Source organism: Natator depressus, chromosome 10 (assembly GCF_965152275.1).
Source record: "Natator depressus isolate rNatDep1 chromosome 10, rNatDep2.hap1, whole genome shotgun sequence".
Lineage (NCBI taxonomy): Eukaryota > Metazoa > Chordata > Testudines > Cheloniidae > Natator > Natator depressus.
Genome location: NC_134243.1, coordinates 53,414,968 through 53,438,184, shown reverse-complemented (window position 1 = coordinate 53,438,184; position 23,217 = coordinate 53,414,968). Strand labels below are relative to the sequence as shown.

Here is a 23,217-nt window from a genome sequence, read left to right as displayed (position 1 = left end):
AGTATCTTGTCTCCTCATTGGTCATTTTGGTCAGGTGCCAGCGAGGTTACCTTTAGCTTCTTAACCCTTTACAGGTGAGAGGAGATTTCCTCTGGCCAGGAGGGATTTTAAAGGGGTTTACCCTTCCCTTTCTATTTATGACACCTTCAGATAGTCCATCTCCCAGAAAGTGGAGCAGTATTCTACTGTGACCATGTAGTTCCTGTCATTCAAAGGAAAGAGGTCTGTTCCAATCTTTCATCAGGGTGAGGATTTCATAAGGCTGTAGAGTCTCCTTCTGTTGATCATTTTACTCTTTGCACACCTCACACTGTTCCATGTTTGCTCTCAGATGGCATTCATGCCTGGCCAGTAGATACACTTCTGGCTCATCTCAGGCATGTCTCTATCTCCAGGTATGAAGCATGTATCCATCTCATGATTTCAACTCTTAAATCAGCTGGAATTACTGCTCCATTTCCTTTAAATAAAAATCTCATTTTGCAAACACTGCTCATCTCTCACTGGGTAGTTGGGGGTAACCTCCTGTCACATTTGCTCCTTGCAATCTGACCAGCCCTAGAATATGGATAATTTTCTGCCTCTAACTTCCCATCCTGTTCAATGCTTTATGGGATTGCCCAAAACCCTCCATTAGACAAGTAAAGGTAGTCTATCAGCATGCTACAATCTCTCTTGTTCTACATAGCTATCTGCATTATACTGTGGGAGGTATGCCCTGCTCAGTATACCTCCCACCAGTACCAATTTTCCCGGGCAGTACCTTATCCTCATATCATAGCACTGCAGTCTCAATAACATGCATTATAGTTGTTTGGGTGCACTCACTGACTTCTTCATGATGCTTTCTAATGGCTGAAGATCAGACTACACGTCCATCTTGTGCCTAAAGGTGAACTGTTCCATACCAAAGAGCACAGCCAGCAGCTCCTTTTCTATCGGAGCATACTACATTTCTGTGTCAGTGCTCTACTAGGAAGTATATTGGGCTGCTACTACTGTGTCAGTGCTCTACTAGGAAATATATTGCTTGCAGGCCTCCTTGTGAAGAATCATACTATAACTGTAGCTGCTCCACAGAGTTGTAGTACTTTAGGACTGGTGCCTCACATGGTTCTATTTACTCAAATGCACCATGGAAATGGTCAGAAAACCCAGGAACAGCAATCATGCTGCATTACTGTCTCACAGGATTCTGATAGGTGTGCGCAGAAGCTGGAAAGCTAGTTGGCCATTCCTATAAGTCAGTGGCCTCCCTTCACGTCCTTTGGTCTGGCTATTTCCTTAATGTATCTCAGTTTCTCAAGGGCTAGCCAGAGTCCCTCAGGAGGTCAGATGTCCAATGTAAAGGAACCTCAGTTCTCATCAGCTTCATCTGGTTTGTATTCAGTCTAATATGCCACTTCTAGCACCTGTTTAGGAGTTGTTGCAATTTGGTATCATGGCCCTAGATTGCCTCTTCCTTGAGATCTCCTCCTCCTACAATAAGGCTGCCATCTTGCTGCCAGGAGCTCCCTCTAATTACTGACTCCATTTATACTGGATCACCTCTTGGGCCATGCGAATCCCCATAAGCATTGGTATCAAACAGTACCTTCCAAAAGGTGTGCGAAAGATTATCAGGTGGCTCACCTACCTCAAGGAACCTTTTCTTGATTTCACAAACAGTGAACACTTTTGCCTTGGATAAATCGGGCAGTATGTGCTCAATTGCTGGTAATGGTTACTGACTTCTTTTCATTGCTCTGTTCAAGGGTTTTGGGTCAATCCAGATTCTCAGTTTACCTGATGGTTCTCCCACCACTACTAGGCTGCTGATCCACTCTGCACTAGTTTCAGTGGGTGTAGTGATGCCTCTTTTCAGGCTTGCCAGTTCCTCTCTTCAGGGTCTCCACCAAGGCTAATGGAACCCTTGTGAGACTGCCATAACACAGCTGCAGGTGGAGGAGGTTTTTCTAACTTCAGCTTGCCCTCGAGGTATCCATGTCCTTTTATTCTGTTGGAGTGCTGGACACTGCCTCCAGGAGTGTTCTCTCTTCTCTCATATTGAAGATATTCTGCTGTTGTATTGTGATTAAATCCAGGGCTCGCATGCCCTGCTGCTCAGTAATGGGTGGTACTCCTATGTGTAAACTACTATAACTGAGCAATACTCTCTTGTTTAACGGTTTCTTATTGACAGCCTCTGTTTGCCCACTGGCCTCAGAATGGTTTTATTGTCATCCAGAGCTGGAGATGTACATTTCTTCCATCTCATATTGCTGCTTGTCAGAGTCCCTGATTATATTGCAGCTTGCTCCACAATCCAGCTGATTGAATAGCATAGATGCTACCAGTTTTCTTCTGCAGTCCTTGTACAGTGAGAAACTTTGGAGCTGTTAGAATCACACTGCAGAAATTCTTCTCTTCATTGGAAGTCTACATCCTCAGTCACTGTGTACTGCTGCTTTTTTATTCCTCAGGTGGCTGCAGCATTGGGATATAACCACTTCATGTTTCTCACACACCTTGCCCATAGGCTAGGGGGTTTTCTTTCTGCTTTTCATAATACAAACACTGGACGATGCCTACATTCTTAGTCAGTCTGTCCCGTTTCCTGGGTTTCTTTAGTTTGAGCCCAGGTATATGTTCTGCATGAGAGGCAATCACTGTTTTGATCCTTTCCCTAGACCCTTCAGCTGCTCTTGCAGGCCTTTCTTTAGGGTTAGATCCATTTCTCTTACACTCTCTTGAGAACTGGAATCATATGTTCTGCAAATGATCCTGCCTTTAGTTAGGGAATCTTTAAATGTCTCTGAAGTGACATGTGGTGCCAGAGTTCTCAGCTCTGTAAATTCAAGCATCTATTGCCCCTTCTCCTTCTTTTTTTCAGGTTAAAAAAAAGATGCTCTCTAGATTTGCATATTGTCTTAGGACACAGTGCTCAAACAGCATTAGCAGCTGTTCCAATATTGTGTTATTTCTGACACTAGTGTCTGTCTCACTTCTTGTCCTCCACTCCTCCCACCATAAAAGATGAAGATAGAGCTTTTTAAAAAAATAAATCCTCATCTTTATTCTCCATGATCAGCTCTTTATACAGACTCAGTTCTGGCTTCCACTGCTTACATGCTTGTGCAAGGATTTTGTTTGGAAATCCAGCTTTCCTAGTGGTCCGAGTCCCTCCATGCTACCTGTTGGCTCTGTTTCTAGGTGCTGTTTTGTTTGCCTGTTAATTGCACACTTGCTTGTTGTGGGTCTCATTGCCTTCCACTGATGTGAGGTGAAGATGCATTCCTCCCCCATGCCTCTTTAAGGATTCCTGGATGGTGCTGGAAGTCAAGGCAAGGGGGCAGTTGCCCCTCTGACCTTGGCTTCCTCCCTCCAAGTTTACATGTCTATGCGCTCCGTTATATCTTTGATCATTTGCCCCCACTTTGCAGGATAATATAATCACATATGTTCTATTTGCTGACAACTTTGCTCCCCCAGAACTTTTCTGAAATGATAACCCTACAAAGCAAGTAGGCAATCTTTGTTCATTAGATACTGTGAGAAGAGGAAACATGTGCTCAGAATAAAAGTATGCTGTTTTGTTGAAGCCAATAGAGAACAAATTTTGAAACCTTGAAAGTTGCTGCAAAAAACGGCATTGTCTCCGGGCCAGCTCTAGGAAAACACATTTTTAAGACTCTCCGCTAGAGCCTTGGAGTCAGAAGACACCATCTGATTAATTTATTCCACTGTTAGTGATCGGCTTATTTTGGCAAGTTTGTAAATATTGCTCAGGGTAAGAAAAGACGTTAGCAATGCCTGATCTCCTCAGAAAGTACTCTGCAGTTTTTTCTCTTAAGGCCTTGTGTAAACATCACACTTTTACATCAGGAATAAAACGGGGACGTCAGTGGCAGGAAAGAACACCAGTTGCTTACCATCTAATGGCGTGCCCCGGTACCACCCAAGCAGCAGTCTCTGGGATTAGCATTATACATTCATGCACAGACCTTGCAGGAAAGGGGCAGTTTTTCCAGAGGACAAGGTACTACTTTCCCTAAGCACAATGGTTTATATCCTTTCCACTCAACTAAATAAGTACTATTTAGTTTCACCCAAACTGGAATTTGGATCTGGTCCTGTGTAGTTTGAAGGAGAATCTGAGGGAGGTGAATATTAATCGTGAGACTTGAACCATGGGGAGTGTCTAGGAATGCAGGATGGAGTCAGGAACGGGCAAAGAAAACCAAGGGAGTGGTACTGATTGAGGCTTGGGTTGAACTCAAAGCACATGCAGATTAGAGACACATCTTGCATCATCTTATTACGTGCTTTCTTTTAAAAGAGTAGCAAGTTGTAGCAGTTCATACTTATGAAATCATGATTAGGTCACACCTTCAATAGGTTTATATTTATTTTCTATAGGAAGTTTGTAATACTTTTTAAAAGGTATTTTCTTATGAGCTGACAATTGTAGTGATTTCTCCATTCCTGATTTTTTTTTTTTAAAGAAACAATTAGTCTTGAGCCGGTGGATCAGTTTCATTGCAGTTCAAAAACAGAAATGTCTTGTGTTTTTCCTCTTGGAGTCATTCCCTAGTTGCATTTCTTAGTTAGGCTAAGGGTCTCAAACACACGGCCCGCCATAGGTGCCAACTCCACCTGCAGCCAAGCTCCCCTCCTGCCCCTCCACCTACCTCCCAGTGCTTCCTGCCACCAAACAGCTGTTTGGCAGTGCTTAGGACTTTCCAGGAGGGAGGGGGGAAGGAGTGGGGACATGGCACGCTCAGGAGGAGATAGAGCTGGGGTGGGGACTTTGGGGAAGGGGTTGGATAGGTGCAGGGCCTCATGGCAGGGGTGGAGTGGAGGTAGAGGCCTAAAAGTAAAGGCGTGTTTTGTCATTTGAGTGAGGTGCATTACTGAGTGCTTATATTTTATTAAAACCCCCTCTTTGCATTACAGTTTTTAAAAAGTTAAATACATTGACTTTTAATAGCATACTATATTACTCTTCATTTTTGACAATAACTTTTGTATCATTGTATGAAGAGGTTTCAGTGATGTGGCCCTCGGGCCAATGTACTAGTCCTCAGGTGGCCCTCATGGTGATTTGAATTTGAGATCCATGGTTTAGGCTCACTTTAATGTGTATTTTGGCTATAGATCAAATCTTTTTAGCAGTCATAATACTTTAAAACAAACATTCTAAATAAATATTTTAGAATACTTTAAATTTTATTAGGGAAGAATAAAAATGATAAAAGTAGAAATTGAATGGGGGCTCAGGTCTGGTAACAGAGCTCGAAGGTTTTATCTCTAGGCCAGTGGTATTGAATCTGGTCCACACAAGTAGCATCTAGCTCATTTTTCTCTGATACCTTTTAAAAATGACCCATATTAAATAAGTCTCATTACAATTCCCCGTGGACAGGTTTCCACATAAAGAAATCAGATTTGGCAGCCCTGATGAGCACATTGTGAAGTGCATATATGAAACTCTTGGACTCCAGGATGAGAAGGAATAAGTTACAAGCCTTAGTTTCACAAGTTAGATGGCCCATCCAATACTCATTGGAGAGTCTTTCCATTAGAGTTCATTGGAGGGTCAACTCTGCCCCAAGCGTGGCTGGTATTATATAGCCTGTTGATGCCACACAGGGAGACAATGATGACACCATGTTCTTTGGAAGAGGCATCTGGAGGAGAACTCAGGCTGAAATAACTCACCGAAAACAGACTTACGTCAATGTGATATAACCATAGGTGTTGTAGGATTTGGCCCTTTCACAGAAATATTGTGTGATGGGTTGGATCACAGAAACCCCCTGGGAGCTACCAACTAGTGTTCCAAGATTACTTCTGCTCCTGCTTTCCTGCCGTGTCAGCTTAGGACTTCAGTGCCCTGCCTGGTTTGAGCCAGACCCACTTGCCTGCTGCAAACCCAGACCCAGGTCTGAACCAGATCCCCTAACAGCTGTAGGCTTAATTGAAAGCAGCTTAGGAAGTGTTCCTGTCCTTGACACTCCGTTTATACAGGATAAACTCAAATTGTTCACCCTCTATAACACTGACATATGCACAGTTCTTTGCCCCCTCCTCCCCCAGGTATTAATACATACACTGGGTTAATAAATAAGTGATTTTATTAAATACAGAAAGTAGGATTTAAGTGGTTCCAAGTAGTAACAGACAGAACAAAGTGAATTACCAAGAAAAATAAAAACAAAAACACACAAGACTAAGTCTAGTACAGTAATAAAAATAAATACAGATAAAATCCTCACCCTCAGAGATGTTTCCATAAGTTTCTTTCACAGACTGGACGCCTTCCTAGTCTGGGCACAATCCTTTCCCCTAGTACAGTGCTTGTTCCAGCTCAGGTGGTAGCTAGGGGATCTCTCATGATGGCTCCCCTCTTTTTTTCTAATCCACCCGCTTATATATCTTTTGCATAAGGCAGGAATCCTTTGTCCCTCTGGGTTCCCACCAATGTTCCCTCTAATTTTTGAGAGGCCATGTGTGCAAAAAATTTCTTCTGTGCAAATTTTTGAAGCAGAGTTCAAATTTGTGTGCCATGAGGCAAATGCGCCTGAGTAAGATGCTTATACATGTAAAAAGTTTTAATTTGCAATTTGTGATAATAGTTTTACACCATGTTATTTTATAAATGTCATTTTTAAATACTTAGAAAAAGGAAATTTAACCTCCTTTCCCTCCTCCCTCCCCTTTGCCAGCTAGTAGAATCTGGCTGTGTTGATAGATGGCGGGTGAACAATGTCAAAAGTTGCCTGTAAATGATATTTCAGCCTGACTCCGATGTAGTATTTCACTTTTTGTGCGCGTGGTGTTTTGCTGTATGCGCGGGGTTTAGGATCTGTGTGCACGTGCACAGCTTAGAGGGAACAGTGGTTCCCACCCTCCTTCTCACTGGAAAAGCACCAGGTTAAAGATAGATTCCAGTTCAGGTGACTTGATCACATGTCACTGTAAGATTTCCATTACCCACTTGCTAGCACACACGTATACAGGAAGACTTACAAGTAAAACAGAGCCATCTACAGTCAATTGTCCTGGTTAATGGGAGCCATCAAGATTCCAGAACCACCATTAATGGCCCACACTTTGCATAATTACAATAGGCCCTCAGTTATATTTCATATTTCTAGTTTCAGGTACAAGAATGATACTTTTATACAAATAGGATGAATACACTCAGATTATAAACTTTGTAATGATACCTTACAAGAGACCTTTTGCATGAAGCATATTCCAGTTACATTATATTCACACTCATTAGCATATTTTTATAAAATCATGTAGACTGCAACATCACAGATTGTACAAAGTGATATTTCACACAAATCATATAAAAATGTTTTGACTTGATGAGAACATGGCACTGAATAAAATTATGGCAAGATGGAAATTAAAATGTTGTATTTCACATATCGATAACCCCAATTTGCCATATAACCACACCTGATTTTAAACTTCAGCTATAAAGTAAGGTGTAAGTTGTTTGAAATTCTGACAAGAAAAGTCTTTCGTTTGTACCTGCAGCTCCAGAACTGTACGTTTCCCCATGACCTTCAGTCCCATAAAGGTCCCATTTCCAGTGGAAATAAGTCCCTTAGATCTAGTCTAAAGACCGTAGAAGTTCAAGAGTTGCCTTTGAATTAGCATTGGGAAATTTAGGTGATCCCCTATTACTGAGCATCATACCTAGAGCATCGTTGCAAATGAGGAGCTTGTCAAAATATCCCACATTTTGTTTAAGTGAAAGAAAGAAAGAAGTTCTGCTAATCTCATTCTCCCTCCCCCCACATTGTTCAGACAACTGTGGAACTGACCAAAACTTCAAATTTTAAACAAGCAATTTGATGACATATTGATGCAAATGAAAAGGGAATGACAATTTATGAAATATTTTCCCATTTGTCCAAACAGAATTGAGACTTTTGGCATTTTTAGTACTGAACAATTTGTGAAGAAGTTTAATTTGAACTTGGTGAATAATATCACCTAACAAATGGGTTTCTCAAATATCAGTGGAGGACTCCAACCAAAGACATGCTGTGAAATGCCACCCCACATACAGTAAGAGTTATGGTTAGAGTGCCACTCTAGGTATACTTAGTATTTGGGGATAGCACGCTAGGCCTCAGCTGTGTGATTGAAGGAAAGCTGCAGCTAACTGGTGCTCTGGGCTGGGCCTGGCCATCTACATTGCTGGAAGTCCATCCTGGCTGGAATGGAACCTCCACCAAGGCATGAGTCCTTGGAGAAGGGGAGACAGAAATGGGGGCAACTGGACAGCGTGAGTGACTCCCTACCCCCACTACAGAGGGAGACAGAGTGGGGGAACCAAGACAAGGATATGAAGGTAGGAAGAGGAGGAGGAAACCTGGCCAAGGCAGGAAGGGGTAGGCAAGTTTTTCCGTTCTCAATATGGAACAACAAAAACTAGAAGTTTCAGGGTGACACATTTGAATCCAAGTATTCTAGACAGTTGCTGTCAGTTATACAGCCTAGTTATCAAATAGGCCAATTTGTGTATTGACTTATTTGCATAAAACCTCCAGGTTTCTACACTTTTCCCTTCAGGAGTTTGATTCACATTGAGCAGACTGGACACCTACTGTCAAAAATAGTACACTTGTGTGACCATGGTTGCTGGAGGGGCCTTACTGAGCATGCTCAATCAGGGCAAACTGCAAAGAATGGGGCAGACTATTCCCAAAACTGATGGTTTATCCTTATAATTAGATTCGCCTAGACAGTAACAGAACAGCTTCTGTAATGCCTTACTGGTTACCGAGCACCCCAAATACAGTTCCCCTTAAGCAATCCAGCCTTGGGCTCCCACCCAGACAGCCAAGACAAATATAGTGATGATGACTTAAAATCTTACTCACCATATATGAAGTTCTAGCAGTCCCAAGAGATCAGGCATGTTACCCACCAGATCAATTAATATTTTAGATTTTACCCTAATACACCCTTATAGCCAATTAACTAATCTAATATGTACTTTAAGAGAAAACCGTTACTGTGGTTAAAATGATCATGCATACGGATATGAATAATGTTTAGATCAGTTTCATAGTAGAAGATGCTGATTTATAAGAGTCCTTCTGGAATCAATTTAAAAAGTTATAGTCCCATAGGCTGTCCATATGTAGAGTTTGTTCAAGTTCTCCCATGAGAATTTACAGGGATATTCCAGCATAAGCCTGGAGACCTCAGTTTTGTGTCTTGAATTTCCCCTGACAAAGTTTAAGCAGATCTGAGATAAACAGGCCTGAAGCTTCCTTTATAGTTCTCTAGCAAGTGGATAAAGCTTGTGTCAAACAATCACAGCAGGTATTCCTCAAATGAAGAATAGGTAAGATACACTGTTGCTTTGAAGTAACTGTTTCCTAGGCACACACCATAACTACCTTATATTAATGAATGCAGCTAATTAACCATTCAAGCAATTCATAGACAGTTTGCTACAAACTCCAAAGAGACAATGATATTATACTCCAAGTTTCATCCAAACATTAATATTCCTTTATCTCTGAATTTTCCTCATTTACTGTAACTGAGTGACCTGTGTCTAATAGCATATTGCCTTTTGTTTTCTGTGGAGTGTTCTGAATGTGAAAGTATGTAGATAGCATGTGCAGCTCTAGTTGTCTGGTACCCCATATTATGGGATGTTTTGTCTCCCCTGAGTTAGAATACTGATGGACAACGTGTATATTATGGTATTGTCCCATGCAGGAGAATTATATTCTCTCTTGTCAGACAAATATAGCTATATGTTTCACATGTGCTTTTATTTTAAAAACTATAAACATTTAATATTTACTAAAATTGAATGCATTCAGCTTGAGTGGACATCTATTTGCAGAGAAACATTTATGGGTGCTGTCAGTGGTTTGCACATGCAAAATATGTCCACTTACCAGTTCTGTTCATGTAATTGGGAAATTTATACATACCAATAGGCGTGTCAAAATTTGGGAGTGCAGGTTTGGAGGCCCCTTTTAAAAGGTCTGTGTGTACACACAGGTGTGCACTGCATTGCAGATCTTGCTTTAAGATTTAAATTCATGGCTTTTTTCTCAGGTTCAGACAATTTGCATTTCAGACATTTCAACTGCTGCCACTGGTGACTGCAGGAGTGTGCAATACATTTTCCAGTGTGTCTGACCTACATCTGCTTGGGCCAAGTGAAGTGTTGGGACACAATGCTGGATATACAGCCTTGTCTATACTACTGCATCACCACTATGCGCTGGGGACAAATGTGCAAGTGTACATGCAGCCTTTTGCTGTCCCAAGCTACCTGCTAGTTTCCTCTTTGAATAAGCTGGGTGGTGGGATTCAAAGACAGAATGAAGCAGCTCAGAGTGGGAAAACTGGCCACAGAAGAACTGATTTTTTTGGTCACAAGGAAGTTTGTTTATATAAATTGCCTGATTTGCATTTCAAAATATTTGCTTACTACTAATGTATTTCTGGGCCCATAGATAGATTAGTTTAGGAGTTTCATATCAGAGGCCCAAAAAAGGCATTGAGCTATATTCATTATGAAATAACCTGCAAGCACACCCAGTTCAACATCTAGCTGATCTTTAGTCGATTTGAGATCTGGCACAATGTCAAATTGCATGGATAAGTAACACATTGTTCCTGCTGTCAATGTGATTTCATAGTGTTCATTGGCCTTTACTCACCTACCAGTCTGAAGTCAATGGAACACAGTAGCAATACTCCGCTGTGGTTTCAAATATTTGTCAGTGTGGGGTACTGTTGAAAGGTAAAATAAAATGTTGGCTTAAAGAGACAGTGAGTAAATTAGGTAGACTTGCTTATTTCAGCAGTAAGCAAATTGCTTTTCTTATTGAAAATAATGGGAAACACTTGATAATTCTAAACTTCTCCCTCAAGACATGCCAAGATACGTAAGAGTTGAGCTGCTTCTAGCAGAACATGGCTTAAAAAGTCACAATACCATCTAGAAAAATTAATTGGCAGCTGGCATCGCAACAATAAGCAAATTTAAATTAAAAGGGATCATTGCTAATATAGTTGGTACCAGCTTCTAAGGGATTCAGGCATGCTTTTTCAAAAGGTGAATCATGGAGGACAGGGAAAAAATAGAAAGTTTGCATGTTGCTCCCAATTCTTTCTAGGATCTGGGAGATAGATCCTCCAGAGATTTTTCTATAGAAAGGATGACAATGACAAGTGTTAATATTCTTTCAAAGGGTAACTTTTCACAAAAAAATTATGTTGTTTTCCACAGGTCAAAATGGCTATACAACTCCTAAGGAAGTGAAGAATCAGGCCCTCTACCTACTTTGATAGGCTGAAGTGTTTAGCTTCTTAATATGGTTAAAGCAATAGAAGAATTAAGACTGATATGCAGTCTGCTGAAGCCATTGGTAATGAGATAGCTAGCAATGGGGCTGAAATACACAAAAACATCACTTAGAGCCAACAAGTGCATAAGGAAACGTCTATTGTTGTATTCAATGTCACTGTAGCCATGTCGGTCCCAGGATAGGAGAGAGAAGGCGGATGAGGTAATATTGTATTGGACCAACTTCTGTTGGTGAGAGAAAGGCGCTTTCAAGCTTATACAGCTTCTTCAGCTCTGGGAAGGGTACTGAGAGTGTCAGCTAAGTGCAAGAGCAAACAAATAGCTAGCACACTTACCTTAAAATACGTGCTGGTATTTAGCTGACACTCAATACCTTTCAGAGACCTGAAAAGAGCTCACTGTAGCTCCAAAAGTTTGCTTTTTACCATGAAAAGTTGGTCCATTAAAAGATATTACCTCACTCATCTTGTCTCTTGTATGGAGAGACGGCAGTTTAACACAGAACAGACTTAGATGAAAACCTGCGAGTGAACAGCCTGCTGGAGGGTCAGACTGTTATTCTAAAAATGGATTCCTCTAGCCCTAAGAGCACAGCTGTCTACAAGTGGATAAAGCTGGACCATGCTCACAGAATGGTAGCACTACCAGCACGTAAGCAGGGAAAGGCAGGGGGCGGTGGTTCTCAGAGAGCAAAGTTTCAGCAACAAGGTTGCAGGAAGCTACAAGAACGAATGAACCTGTGACCAGGAGGGAAATGGTTTCTACTCCCTCTTCCCCCTACCCCCCACAACTTCTTGTATGAGGTGCACACAAGCAGCTGGGAACTGGTGTCAGGCATCTCATAGAAAGTCTACATGCCAGAATCACTATGTACACAAAAGCCATCGGGCTGTAGCCTCTCTTGCCAGCCAAGGAGCATGGGTTGATGATGGGACTATGAACATTTTCAAAGTTGATCCAATTCTGCTCCCACCTGGTCCAGATTACTGATCAAACCCTCCTTAGGGAGTACTTGGCTGTTTGCGGGCATTTATATCCCTGGCATTTGCAATATTATAATGCTCTAGTTCTTAGAAGACAAATCTTGAAAGCTTTGCACTTTGAAAAGCTACTGTGCAGACCTATAATTTCTTCTGCATTTTATGCATGCAGGAGCTATTGTAGGGCCATTATTTTGTATATATTATTGCTGTTAACTGCAAGAGTGCTTTATGATTTTCCAAAACATATCCAGGTGTGACACCTACGGTGCAGTTTGCAACCTGAACTAGAAAGGACCAAAACTGTGCAATTGCAATCTTATTTGCCTAATGCACAAGGGAAGTCCATATGGAAAAGAACATATTCAAGCCTTTGGATGCTGTAATTTAAGTTGGAGGATCAAGGTGTGGAAGAAGACTTCTAGCATCTCCATGTGATACTCCAGAACAGCAGCACTGCAGGGAGCTCCAAGGAGCTATTAGCATAAATTATATGCCACCAAACTGAAAGCAGAGTGGTAGTCTAGTGGAGCTCATATTCTTTCCAATTACAACTAAACCATCTCCACCAGAAACAACTTACCGCCAGGGAGCATAAAACTGTCCAAAGAGAGAAAAATTGCCTATCTTGGAATACACCAGGTTGTGCCCAGCAAAGATATATTTCCAAGTAGGAGAATGCTCGGCCTATATTTCTTCATCCTTCCTTGGAATACAAAAGCTGAATGCTCTCCTGCAGTCTAAGTTTTTATCAGGAACAAGACATAAGTATTTCTGAACAAGTTATTCCTTGTACTAGTCTATTTGCCTAGTATCTCCTTCCTTGGCATGGGAAATCATTTTTGCTCAAGTGAGAAAACAAACATTTCCCAGTCCCTGTCTTCCTTCTCCCCAAGAACGTTCACTCTGGGAATTTATCACAATTGAATTGAGGATAGTTGGGGAGGATCGCCTGGAGAAGATATTTGCAGCACACCAGTGCTTTCTGAAGTGCCAGGCTGCATTTTAGGCCTGGTGTCAAAGAATTATGGCCACTTATTTATCACTCCCAGAGAATAAGCGGACATCAGAATAAGGGGATTTTAATATTTTAAAAAGTTACTATCTTCTCCTAACAAAGGCCCAGCTCCTGCAAAAAAACTGGGCAAGCAGACCCCACGGTGCCCATACGAAACTAAGTGAAGTCGGGTGTGAAGTTCTGCTTGCCTGGTTCCTTTTGCAGCTTTGGGGACAAAGAAAACATTAAAATGCAGCCAAGATAATGCTAGAAAATAGCTCATCTGTATTCTTCCATTAATCAGTGACAAATCTTAAAGGGGTAGGAGAAATGCAAACTGTTCACTTACCTTTTCCAGGTAGCTTCACTATTTAAAGGGTCCAGTTCTTCCCTGTTCCATGTACATTCAAATTTAGATGTTAAATCACCCCTGAAATTATGGAAACTGGCACTGCTTTTCAGATATGGGGGCAAATTCTGCTCTAAGTTAAGGCTTTGTGCACACATCATTCCAAATCCCCAAAGGTTAGTTGGCTTTATTTTAGCAATCAGAATTAAAGGTCCAATTGAAGACAAAACAGCAGAGTTCTGAAAGAAACAAAGGAGCTCCTGCCTTCCTCAATGAAAGGCTGCCTTTTCTGCAACCGCAGAGCTGGGAGCTAGGAGATGCTAAAATAAACTCCTTTTCTTTTTGGAATACAGACTAACACGGCTGCTACTCTGAAACCTGCTATTTGTAGTGAGTCATGGAGTCACTTGTCTTTTATTTAATAGGTGCAATGCAATTGGCACCCTGCGGGCCAAATCCTGGTCCCATTAAAGTCGGTGGGAGCTCTGGTCATTGGCTTCAATGGGACCAGGATCTGGCTCACAGGGTGCAAATATTTGTAAGTGAGGGCAACTTGGCAGTCACAGATGGTCTCATCACTCAAACCAAGCCAGGAGAGGGGGACATGGGAAGAGAAGACGCCCGGGAAGTGGAGCACGCCCCCCACCCTTTGCCCCCGTTTTAAGAGTCAGGGGTCGTACTGAAGGTAGCAGCGAGAGGGGGAAAGTCAGGTAGGGAAACAGGGAGGGAGCGGGAGGTAGGGAGACAGTGGGAGAAACAAGAGGGGAATCTATTTGCTGCCTCGCTCTTGATCCAGATATAGGTGAGCCCAGGAGAGCGAAGTTGGGAAAGCCACATTCATGCTTCGCCATGTTGGAAGGGTGCCAAGATTTTCGTCTGAAGTAGTGCGCATGCCGATCAACGGGTCTTAAAATCAACCTCACTTCGCTGCTATTGTCAGCTCCACAGGGCAGAGTTACTTTTCGAGGGACTATTTCTTGCATTATTTTAACGAAGCTAATATCTTAGATCGCCATAAAAATTACCTAGAAACGAATGAGTGGAGGCTACCCTTGTCTGTGGATTGATTTCCCTGTCTAGAAAGTCAAGCAGAGATGGTGACGGACCAGAGCTCAAAGGCGTCTTCTTGTCAATGCAGGATTGTTCCTTACTGTGTATTTGCAACGCTTCCTATAGCCCAGGGGTTTCTAGGCTGCATTACTTTGAACTGTGTAGGCAGCGGGCATCTTGTGGCTCATGGGGGTGCTGGTCGCACCTCCGCAGGGAGCCAACGATGAAAGGTAAAGGTTGTGTATTCCTCAGATTTTTGCCGCAGAAGACAACGCAACCAGTCCAACTACTGAATGTACCAGAAATTCCAGTACCTATTAAAGACAGAGCCACGTAGGGGGAAGTGGGAGAGGAGAAACTTCCGATTTTTAGGTCACCTATTGTACTTTGACTTCAGTGCGAAGTATTTCCACACCTCAGGATGTGGGGAGGGGCGGGGGGAGAAACCAAGCTGGTGACTAAGCCTCTGCCCCTCCCTGGCTGAGCAGAGCTCAGGTGACAGCACACGAAAGGAAGCGCAGGCTGCGGAACCGCTGCTCTTTATGCGCCTGCTACCCAGGATACATTCACTCACGGAGATCGAATTGTCCGATCATCAACCGGGAGGCAGATTTTGTATCCCCAAATCCTGCTGATTAAGAGGGACTTTATTTAGAAAGTGGATTTATCACTGGAAAGAAACTTTTCGAGTCAGTTGCGAAGATTTCCCCCCCCCCCCCCAAGATGTTTCGGGAAATAAAGTATCGGTGTCAGATTCAGCGCCTGTTGTTCATGGGATTTCTGATGCTGTTTGCCACGGTGGTGCTGAAATACTCCTCCTGGGAATGCAACTTCAGTGATCTCGGGAAAGAGACAGTGCCTATGAAGAGCGAGGGTTGCAAGGATCATCTCTACCAGTCTCTAAAGTTGTCTCCCAGGGGCCAGATCAACTGCTCTCGGATCATCAGAGGGGATGTGAAAGCCGTAGAGGAGGCTCTTTTGAGCAGGCTACAGACGAAAACTAAATCTGAGCCTTTAACCCCGAAAGATTACGTGAATTTGACTAAGGACTGCGCTCACTTTAAACAGCGCAGGAGGTTTGTCGAGTTCCCACTGAGCAAAGAGGAGGAGGATTTTCCTATTGCATATTCCATGGTAGTGCATGAGAAGATTGAGATGTTCGAAAGATTGTTAAGGTCCATCTACACGCCCCAGAATATATACTGTGTCCACATAGATCTAAAATCCCTGGACGAATTCAAGGAGGCAGTCCGAGGGATCGCCTCGTGCTTCGAAAATGTCTTTGTGGCCACTAAACTGGAGAGAGTAGTGTACGCGTCCTGGTCCCGGGTCCAAGCGGACCTGAACTGCATGGAGGACCTACTCAAGAGCAACGTGCCTTGGAGGTATCTCTTAAACACTTGCGGCACCGATTTCCCCATCAAGACCAACGCCGAGATTGTCCGAACCCTGAAGTTTCTAAACGGGAGAAACAATATGGAATCCGAGAAACCCTCTTCGATCAAGGAGGCTCGCTGGAAGTACCACCACCACGTGGAGAACTCGGTGATCCGAACCACCGAGGAGAAGAGCCTCCCGCCCCAGGCCTCACCCATGTTCACGGGCAATGCCTATGTTGTGGTCACAAGGGACTTTGTTCAAGCCCTCTTTGAAAACCCGACGGCGCAGCAGCTGCTGGAGTGGTCAAAAGATACTTACAGCCCAGATGAACATATCTGGGCCACCCTCCACCGGATGCCAGGCATGCCAGGATCGGTGCCTTATAACAATAAGTACGAGGTCTCCGATGTCAATGCTGTTGCTAGATTGGTGAAGTGGAACTACCTGGAGGGCGATGTCAGGAAAGGGGCACCCTACCCGCCGTGTACGGGTGCCCACCAACGGGCAGTCTGTGTGTATGGGGTAGGTGATCTTCACTGGATGCTCCAAAACCACCATTTGCTAGCCAACAAGTTTGACCCAAAGGTAGATGAAAACGCAATCCAGTGTCTGGAGGAATATCTACGTTACAAGTCGGTGTATGGGAAAAATCTCTGAGAGCCTGTCAGGCCTGGCAAGGTGAAAACACAAATCTTGAGAGCGACCTGTAAAGAACTTCACCAAAAAATGCGATGTAAAATTTACACAGCACTTGGTTTTAGCTCGCACTCTCAGCAAGCGGGGGATTTTGCTCTGCATACAGTACTGGTCACTGAATTCACAGACTTGAGACTATCGACCGTATTTTTCCTATGGTAAAAATCTTAATATATGCTGTCCGAATTACAGTGAAACCTCTCCAGGAGATTCTAGACAGCCTCGTGTTGTCAGTACTGAGTCAGATTCTGATCCACCTTGAACAGAAAAACTCCAGTAAGCGATTGCCCTGTCCTTGGGCGTGGTTGCTCAGGACGGATTTCACTGTATTTCAGTTGGAATAAAAGCTTTTTCATATGAAGGAAACAAAAAGGAATTTGCTAATCACCTGGAATGTCTATTTAATTTGCTTCCTCCATTCCACCGTTGAGGTTGCATTCTAAAGTAATTGTCCTTTTGTAGTTTATGCTATAAAATAAGGAGACTCCTACTGTAGAGGGGGAAATAAGATTTAACCTGGTTATCAGCCGCAGTCATTTTTCTATTTAAGCGTCTCTTCTGTGGGAACTGTATTATTCTCAGGATGTGGCTTGAGAGGGTAATATTCAGGACCTGTTTATTCTCAAATCCAGTCTGCATGGAGTTAGCAGTCAGTACCAGGACATGCTATCTAGAGTAAACATTTTCTGTGGAAAATCCTAACTGTAGAAATAGATAGATTTAAATCTATGCTTTAAGTGTATACAGTGTGAACTGCAGTTCAAGAGTATTCAGATGTGGAGTGCTGGTACAGTCCTCTGTTTCTGTGATAAAGTGATTGATCTAGAAGTTGTACATAAGCAGCACATTTCATCCCCACTGGTCTTGGGGAAAGAGCCCCCACTTTTTTGGGGGGGAGGGAGTCACAAAAATAAAAAATTGCAGCATAACTTTTTTCTGCTTTGTGGTGAAAGTTTGGAAGAACTACTTTATCTGTAGACATGATTTCCTGGTACATTAGCACACAATAGCAATCTTAAAAGATAAAAATATTTTAAGGAATATTATAAACCTTAACATTGTTTGAACATAGCATGTGTGTTTTGGTTAAAAAGCAGGCAGTAGATTTACTATGAATCAACATTTCTTTTATTCCTGCTTCCCTTTTCTTTCTGCCTTGTTTCCCTCTATGTTTTACTAATCTTTCACATACACACTCCAAAGACAGAGATTACTTGGTTTCCTTGCATTTCCTTTTGTATGGTTAACCACAAATGTCCACCTTGTGAGATTGTGTAAATTAGTTTTCTAGCCTCTTTTCCTGGTTCTGCCTGGTCAGTTGCTTATATTTAAAAATAAGGGTGGGCAAATGACTCTTGAAAACATTGAAAAAGTTTTTTCCTTTGTAGAGTAGAAAGAAAGAAACCCAGAGTGGAATGCAGGATTAAAGGTTCAGATCAGTTCATAAAAGAGCACAAACAACTTTACATAGTTTACTTTTTTTGCCCAATGCTGTGCCTACATGCCAGAGGTGGCTTTCCAGACACCATCCTTTCTACTACCTAACTTGGACTGACACGACTGTCTTACTATCTCAACCAGTTTGGCTTGATTTGTTTTAAACATGCCACTAACAAAAAGCTAATCAGAAGCTATGTTTTGTATATTTAATTTTGTCCCTTAGAGTTAAAAAAAATAATGAAAATATAAAACCCCAGCTCCTTGGGTATTTTGTAGCCTTTATGTCTTAACTGTTGAGACTACAGTAGGACTGGGAGACCGGAGATCTAGGTTTTACTGACCTGCTGCATGACCAAAGCCATTTAACTTCTGTGCCTCAGTTTTTTTCATCTGAGGAAACTGGGACAATAACCCTTAACTCTAGTGGTATTGTGAGGCTAAATTCGGTGAGATTCTTCGATAAAAGGTGCCATAAGTTATAGTTATAAAGAGAACCCTGAGACCCAGTCAGAATGAAGACTGCCAAGATTTCCATGGAAAGCAGGGACTTTGCCCCCAAATCTTAGTCAAATCAAACATTACTCAACTCATCCCTTCCCTCTCTACAACTTCTCTTGTAATGGATGGGGGCTGGAGGGGGAACACTCATGAGTGTTTATACTGAACCCACCCCAAGAGCTTTGCCAGTTAATCCAGCCGGCTTCCATGGGCCCCATCTGCTTTTCCTTGTGTGTCACCTTGAGCCTTAGCTCATTCCGCTCTGTGCTATTACCCTATCTGTATACATTTCACTAGTGCAGCACTATAATACCGTGGCTGCTGGCAGACAGCCACTATTACCCTACGGATGTCTGAGGCAACTCCATGGCAGCTGGCTGGAGGGATGAAAATGAGGGTGACTGAAATCATGATTTCAACTATTTGATTTTCTTTTTAAATAATTGATTTAAATCAGGTTGCAATGACGTAAAACTAAATTGAAAAATGTATGCAATTGCAACTTCAGATTAAACCGTATCATGAATGCCATTATAAATGCTGTTTTTTAAAATGCCACAACTGGTAGGGAATCTGAATGTTACAAAACTGCTATAAGCAATAGCAAATATTAACAATTAGGGCCCTGATCCCACAAACACCTAATCAAGCAGGTGACTTTACTCACACAACTAAACTCATTCACTTCAATGGGACTACTCATGTGCTTCAAGTTAGGCATGGGCATAAATGTTTGCTGCATCAGTGGCTAAAACTATTTCTATTAAGAACTTTAGTGGCATAAAATTGGTCACTTGCATACAAAAAGTTATGGATATTTTCAGTGGGTTAGAAAATGTATTGTGAATTTTTCATATTCACAGGGCAACTTTTCAAAATAAGAAACTTAAAGTTAAGTGCCTAAATCTGAATTAAAAGCCTAAGATCAAGATTTTTAAAAAGCATCTAGAATGACTATGGTGCACATGCCCATTGAGGTCAGAGTGCAAACTTTGCCAGAAATGCATAGCCTGGTCAAAGCATTTCAGGTTTCTTAATTTGTGAAGGTTCACTGTATCTGAGGGTGGTAATGGTTGCAAATGTAGCAGGGACTATTTCCTTATCAATTTTGTATGAGAGCTGGTGGTGTTCTCACCGAAGGAAGTTAATGAGACCCTGGATTCTTTTTTCAAGACATATGACCATTTTAAATCCGATTTATTTATTTTGGAGAAAACATGTCTACATAAAATATACTACCAATTAGGAAGCTAGCGCGAAACACAAGACAAATAGCTGAACTGGATGAGACTGTAAAATAAGTAAAAAGCTAGACACACATTTTAAAAATCTGAATTTTAAAAAGTCAATCTAAATAAAATTTTTAAAAAATAATTTTATCCACTTTATATGCCAGTGAAACTACCCTGAGTTATGTCCTTTCAAATGGGACTATTTAGGTCCTCCCCCACCCCTCAACTGTTTTTGCTGCTAAATTAACATTTATTTGTTGGACACCTCCCTCTGCTTTCCTGCAGATAGTTTTGGAGGAGTCAGGCTGACCACTAGTACGTCACTGATCAATCCGCAGTAGAAACTATGATTATTCAGTTGCCAAGATATTTGCTAATTAAATTGTCACCCTATCCAAAGGATACACTGGAAATGAGCATCTGTCCTTCCGGCTTTGGGAAGAGTGGAAATTTAGGGTTCATCTGCTCTACAAACTGGAGCCACAAGCGAGCCATGTGTGTTCTCTGACAGTTATGCAGGCTGGCCTAGAATAACTTTATGCAGACTCAGGTCCTTTGATCCAGGTTAGGCCAGTCTGTACTCTGATTCCTGAGGGTGAAGCTTCAAGAGACTTGTTACCTGCATCATTTCAGTATTGTGCCTTATCCACAGGAAGCATTCCTTACTTTACCCCGTTAGCCAGGAATACAACAACTAGCAAGCCCATAAAGATACATATATTAACACGATAGTCTGAATATTCCCTAGTGTCTGTCACCTCTCAATACAATAGGCTTTGAGTATTCCATGATTCTATAGCATTCAAGTGTCCCATACACTTCCAGATCTGTTAGAGTAACTTATAATCCCTTTGTAATCATTCTATATACATTTTGCCATTGTCACTTTTGCCTCCCCCCCTTAAGCGTTATATATATTGTCCCCAGAGAACGTTAATTTTTATTGTTTAAGACACTTGGAAAGGCATATGTTAGACTTGTTCCAGACCAGAATTTTATGGAGTAGTTAGCAGAAATAAGCATGCTGGTTTGGGGAAAACTAAGAACTAACACAAGCTTTTGTCCCAGATTCAAAGTTTGGGAAAGATTGAATTTGCTTTTTCTCTTGTCCATTGCCACTCCCCACCAAAATCTCTGCCTGTGCTCCTTGCCATTATTGGTTTCATCTGGAGGCAGAAACACTAAAATACTGTGAAGTTGCTTGTGTGTCATGTCTGTCCTGATTTGTACCAGGAAGTGCTAAACATCATGTGCACTCCCTAGCTCTTTTAGGCCACAGCAGTTCAGATAAGCCGCCCAACTGACACTGATAAAGTGTAATAAAAGTGTAACATCTGTTTTCTGTGTGGCAAAACTATTTACAGTGCAATCTTGCTTGAAGCCATGCACTTTCTTTCAGGGGCAGCAGGTTTGTGTAATTTTCGCCCGTGCCCAGAACAGGTCCAAGTCCTGCCTCCCCACACCTGCCTTGGAAGCCAATATTTTTTTTAATAATATAAAAATGGACTGGAAACAACAAGCATTTAACAGTTTCCCTATATTGCACAATGTGAGTGTGTGTGGGGGGGGGATGAGGGCTCTGGCTGGGGGTGAAGGCTCTGGGGTGGGGCAGGAGATTAGGGGTTTGAGGTGTGGGAGGGGGCTCAGGTAGGGCGGAGGGTTGGGGTGTGGAGGGGATGAGGGCCTTGGGGGGCTCAGGGCTGGGGCAGAGGGTTGGGGTGCAGGGGGTGAGGGCTCTGGCTGGGGGTGCATGCTCTGGGGTGGGCCTGGGGATGAGGAGTTTGGGATGCAGGCAGGCTGCCCCAGGGCTGGGGCCAGAGAGGAGGACTCCACAGTCCCTCCAGCCCTCTCCCTGAGGAGAGTGCCAAGGGAGAGGGTCCCCCATTCTCCCTGGCAGCATACTCACCGGCACGGTCACTCCATGTACTCCTAGGGGCCAGGACCCTCAGATCCAGGAAGCCTCCTCACCTCCCCTGTGGTGGGTGCCGGGTGGGGGGAGGGGACTGCCATCACATGTGGCCGCCTCTCCCGCTGCAGCCCCTCACCATAGCCTCATAGGGGATGGGGCTGCCCTTTGCCCAGCGTGGGGCAGGAGTGGTGGCTGCGGGCGGGGTGGGGGGAAACATATATATCACATGGTCAGACACTCACCCAAGCCCCAGCAGCTGCTCAGGTGAGGTCTAGACTCAGTCTCCCAGAAGCCCCTCAGTGTCGCCTCCCGGTGGGTGCTGAGGGAGGGGAGGGCTGCCAATCATGTGCGCTTTTTCCCCTCCACAGGTGCAGCAGTCGCCTCAGCCTGCTGCCAGTGCCGCTCTTGTGCGGTAGGCAGGGACGCTCTGGGGCCAAGGGGAGGTGCCCGGGGGCAGCAGGCAGGGCTGGGGAAGAGACCTGGCTCCAAACATCGGTGGAGCTGGGCCCCTGGGCCTTGAATATTCCTGGAGGCTGGGCACCACAGGCCCATACAACATTGTCCCTGCTTTCTTTTGAGCTTCAGCTGGTCTAGAGTGACTTGGTAGATGCATTTTTTTCTTCATCACCCTCATATGCTATGCCCTCATAACACTGCCAAAAACTGAGGAAGAGGTTTAGCTTAATCCATCCTGAGGAAACTGATAAATAGAGCTTCCACGTTAACTCAGTGACATGGTGATTAGCCTTGGTCTTACCAAGGAGCTAGACCATGAAATGTATTAAATGTAGCAATCAGGTATGCTGTAGGATTGGAATATTTAATTATAAACCTAATGAAACATTGAGAATTAAGTCAGCTTGGTTAATGCAGTTTTAACTGCAAGGAAGCAGAATAGACACAGGCCTAAACCTCAGGGCTAGACACTTGTGATAAACTAAACTCTTCCTAAAATTACAACTGACCTTGCCTGTACAAAACCTAGCATTACTGCAGTGGGCTCTGGATCAGCCCTTTGTGCAAAGTATTCTGGTCAGTCAGTAGCAGAGGTGGAAACAGAGCTCAGGAGTTCTGGACTCTCCTTCTAGGCCTTGTGGCCTTCAAAAGGTACGTTTACACTGCAAGGACCAAAATACACACTGCTGCAGCAAGTCTCAGATCCTGGGTCTGCTGACTTGGGCTCCCACTACGGGGTTAAAAATAGTAGCATAGATGTTTGGGATTGGGCTGGAGCCCAAGAGCTAAGGCACCCCCCTTGCTGGGTTTCAGAGCCCAGTCCAGGTGGGAACAGCTATGCTACCTTTTTTAGCTCTACAGTGTGAGCCCAAGTCAGTTG

At 43.1% G+C, this 23,217-nt stretch overlaps 1 protein-coding gene across 1 annotated transcript; it reads left to right on the top strand.

Annotated features, from left to right (window-relative positions):
- The first annotated feature begins 15,449 nt into the window (after positions 1-15,449).
- GCNT3 (glucosaminyl (N-acetyl) transferase 3, mucin type) lies at positions 15,450-16,884 on the top strand. Its single transcript, XM_074964745.1, has one exon. The coding sequence runs from the start codon at positions 15,450-15,452 to the stop codon at positions 16,761-16,763; it is 1,314 nt and encodes a 437-aa protein (XP_074820846.1). The 3' UTR covers positions 16,764-16,884.
- The last annotated feature ends 6,333 nt before the right edge of the window (positions 16,885-23,217 follow it).

Excerpts from the sequence above, each read along its gene's own strand:
- GCNT3 (XM_074964745.1), top strand. The coding sequence starts at position 15,450 with ATGTTTCGGGAAATAAAGTATCGGTGTCAGATTCAGCGCCTGTTGTTC.